This window comes from Cebus imitator, unplaced genomic scaffold (assembly GCF_001604975.1).
Source record: "Cebus imitator isolate Cc_AM_T3 unplaced genomic scaffold, Cebus_imitator-1.0 Scaffold36, whole genome shotgun sequence".
Classification (NCBI taxonomy): domain Eukaryota; kingdom Metazoa; phylum Chordata; class Mammalia; order Primates; family Cebidae; genus Cebus; species Cebus imitator.
In genome coordinates, this window is record NW_016107351.1 from 6,020,347 (window position 1) to 6,023,946 (window position 3,600).

Below are 3,600 nucleotides of genomic sequence, written 5' to 3' on the forward strand. Positions count from 1 at the left end.
AGTTTTAGAATGGTTTAATTGTAAAAACTTGGTGGCAGCTCAGAATTTGAATTTCAAGTTCTTCTGTAAAGTCCTGCAGAAACTGGCAAGGCAAACGTCACAATTTTGAAAATAGTGAAGTAAGGGAAATAAGGAAGTCTGAACGTTAAACAATCCAAACATCCCTTTATTAAATCTGACATTTGGCAAAGAAACCAGCCTTTTACCTCAAACTATCAGGGTTGCATTAAGCTTTTTAAGTCACACTCAGTGTTCTGGAAAACATCCACCCTCTCACCCTCTGCCCTGTCTCCACCTGGGCCCCGTGGGCAGCCACTCTGCTTCCCCAGCGCTGCCCAGGCCCACCACCCCCGCCACCTTCTCCCCAGCTCCACCAGCCCAGCTCACTCAACAAGGGTCAGGCCTCCCACCCAGGGCAGACAATCCACAGGCTAGCCAATATCCTCTAACCCAGGGCCAGGGCAGCGGTGAGGTGGGAATGAACGAGATCAAGCTTCTCTCAAGGAAATGTGACAGGAATTGGTCACCAAGAAACTGAAAGAATGCAACAAGAAACGCCACAGAGTTGAACCGGGGCCAGACGGTTTTCGGACAGCTACGCAAGTCCTCGGGCTGAAGTCACAGGGAAGGGAATCAGGAGTGAGTAAAGTAGCCAGCTGGTGTGGGGGAGAAGGCTCCAGCACATCGAGCCAGGCACTGACCCACCCGGCAAAATCCTAGAGAAAGCTGTGGCTGAGGCCCCCAGAGCAGCCAGAACCTCACTTCGCCACCAGGCGCTGGAGTTCAGCCCACCCCAGCTCAAATTCCCAGATTCCTGTGCAATTCCTATCACACTGTACATGTTCCCACTCACAAAACTCCTTCCCAAGCTGGCTGGAGCAGGTCTTTGCCCCACACAACCAAAAGCCAAAATAGCACAGATAACATACAAATGGCAAACATGGTAAGTCAACAACACAAAATACGGACAGCCCTAGTTACACATATTTCTTTTTTTCTTTTTTTTTAAACAACCATAACAAGGAATGAACCTAATTACACATATTTAAGAGAAATACAGAACTTCTTACCCACACACAAACCAAAACCTCACACCTGACAGAGAAGGCGCACCAGATGACCTTTGGGGGATGGATGCAAATGTCCTGTGTTTTGAGAAAGGTATGGGGGATTCTTTCATTAAAACTGATCAAACTGAACACCTGACATGTGACCATTTCACTGTATGTAAATTATATTTCCATTATAAAAATGGGATCAGGTGCAGTGGCTCACATCTGTAATCCCAGCACTTTGGGAGGCCAAGGCAGGCGGATCACCTGAGGACAGAAGTTCAAGACCATCCTAGCCAACATGATGAAACCCCATCTCTACTTAAAAACAAAAAACAAAAATTTTTTGGAGCCAGGTACGGAGGCAGGAGCCTGTGATCCCGGCTACTTGGGAGGCTGAGGTAGGAGAATCGCCTGAACCCGGGAGGTGAAATTGCAGTGAGCAGAGATCACGCCACTGCACTCCAGTCTGGGTGTCAGAGTGAGACTCCATCTCAAAAAAAATAAATTAATTAATTAAAAAAAAAAAAACCTTGCATGTAAATTGTTCCCTTAAGAGGACTTTTTGTTTTTCAAAACTATTGATCGAGATAAATCCCACAAACATACGCTGAGCAGAAGCAGCCAGCTGCTAAAACACCTGCATTTCCATTTAAGGAAAGAACAGAAACAGGTTAACAGTTCCCGTGTGTTCTGAGTCAAACAGTGGCTCACTTGAAGGAGGGTGGACCTCTTCCTGGGCTGCCTATGTTCTGGCTCCTGACTGTGATGCCAGTATTCCAGGTGTGTCGAGTCTGATAAACTGTTTTCCGCAGGTGTACGCTCATGAAAGACACATTCTCCTGTCTGTATTCTATTTTCTGGTATGTCTATCTTAATAATAACACAAATGAGAAGGAATACCCTATCGTCATTTAAAAATGACTGGAAAAGGTTTGCTTTGCATCTAGTAAAACGCTTATTTTCAGCCAAATTCTTCAGGTAAATAACAAAATTAAGACTTTACCCCATGTGTGAAATTCTAACTGAACTGACGGATTTGATACTGGGGGAAAAACTCATTCAACGGAGTCATTTGAATCATGTAAGTAAAACTCCAACCCAGGTGCTCAGTTCCAACAGTACCTAAAGTGAAGTCACCCACAAGCAGAGCGTTCCTTCCACATAAGCAGCAGAGACCACACTCCACGTCCCTTTGCTACTCTAACAAAGGAAAAACAGAGCATAATCCCGTGGAAGAAATGCTTAGTCAGAATCCCACCCCCATGTGTTCAAAGGGAGGATTAACTCCAATTCACACATTACCCTGAGGTGTATTTTTCTTAATGCGCAGATTTTTATTTTCGGAGGCTTATGTTTTAAAAACATTTTACAGACTCTAGATATAGCTCACAAGCATAAAAACAGAATAAGTAAAAGTGACGCCATGGAGACAAACCATAAATGTTAAATTTATAGAACATCAAATTCTAACACTGTTCTTTAAAAATAAGAAGCCAAAGAATAAACTGAAATGTCAAGTACTTACAGCCATAATTAATTCAAAGGGGTATTTGTACACCCTCACTGGTGACTGGTATTTCTGCACCATGATTGTAATATAATAGCAATCCTCTCACACCTGCAAAACATAAATATATGTGATAAATAACCACAATACGGAAACAAATTATTAATAAGTCTGCACCAACACATCATACCAGATTCTAACAACAGAGACCACAATAAATCATAATTCTATGCACACAAAAATGAAAAGATGATATTTAAATACACAAGGGTAGAGGGACGTAATCAGACAATAAAAACTGGACAAAGCCCCAATGCAATGAGAGAAACAGTACTGGTGTGAGACGGACTCCAGTCCCCTCATGGGGATTGCTGGGCCTCTGCATTCATTACATGACCTGACCTGAGTCCTTTCCGGCAATGAACTGTTACGACTCTGTTATTCCAATAACCAATATAATTAGTGCTCGGATCATTGTCTCTTGAACTTCTATTAGAAGCCAAATAAAAATGAACTCATGTTAAGATATTAGCTCTGGGGAAACAAAAGTGGAAAACAATACTATTGTATTTCAAATTATGGAATACTCCTCAAAAGCTGGCTTCAAAGGAAACGTGTCAATTCCTATTTCCTAACTGTGTACACTACAGCTCTGGAGACCTGTCTTCAAGTGGCAGAGGTGCCAAGTATTCTGGCTTAAGAGGCTCCACTGAAATCTCCAGCCTCAAACAGCTGCTATCGGTAAGTCATCGGTTAAATGCTCACACCCAATTCACACTCAAGGAGCCCCCTCTTAGGGGTGCATAAATAAACATTCTCTAGTGCCAGCCTACAAAGATTGCTCTGAAAATATACTTGGACTTGCCAGTCCTCTGGGACTGTCCTCCCCTTTTGAAAAGTGAGAAAAAAAAAATCAAATGAGCCTACCTGTCTTGCTGAGGATAATCATCAAGAATGATATTTTATGCTGAACATGGTGAGAGGATATTCAAGCTTACAAACTGAATATCCTCAAGGCGCCCAAAGTCTAGCTGTTTA

At 42.8% G+C, this 3,600-nt stretch overlaps 1 protein-coding gene across 4 annotated transcripts in view; it reads right to left on the reverse strand.

Annotated features, from left to right (window-relative positions):
• The window catches only part of SEC14L1 (SEC14 like lipid binding 1), a 76,953-nt gene that overhangs the window by 71,496 nt on the left and 1,857 nt on the right, over positions 1-3,600 (reverse strand). For all 4 annotated transcript variants that reach the window (XR_005199515.1, XM_017525041.2, XM_017525040.2 and 1 more), the window contains exons 2-3: positions 3,490-3,593; positions 2,581-2,673 (exon numbers count right to left, since the gene is read on the reverse strand). Coding sequence is in view for 3 of the 4 variants with exons in the window: in XM_017525041.2 (XP_017380530.1) it covers positions 2,581-2,643 (63 nt within the window). In the remaining variant the exon portion in view is untranslated. The remainder of the gene's footprint in view (positions 1-2,580; positions 2,674-3,489; positions 3,594-3,600) is intronic.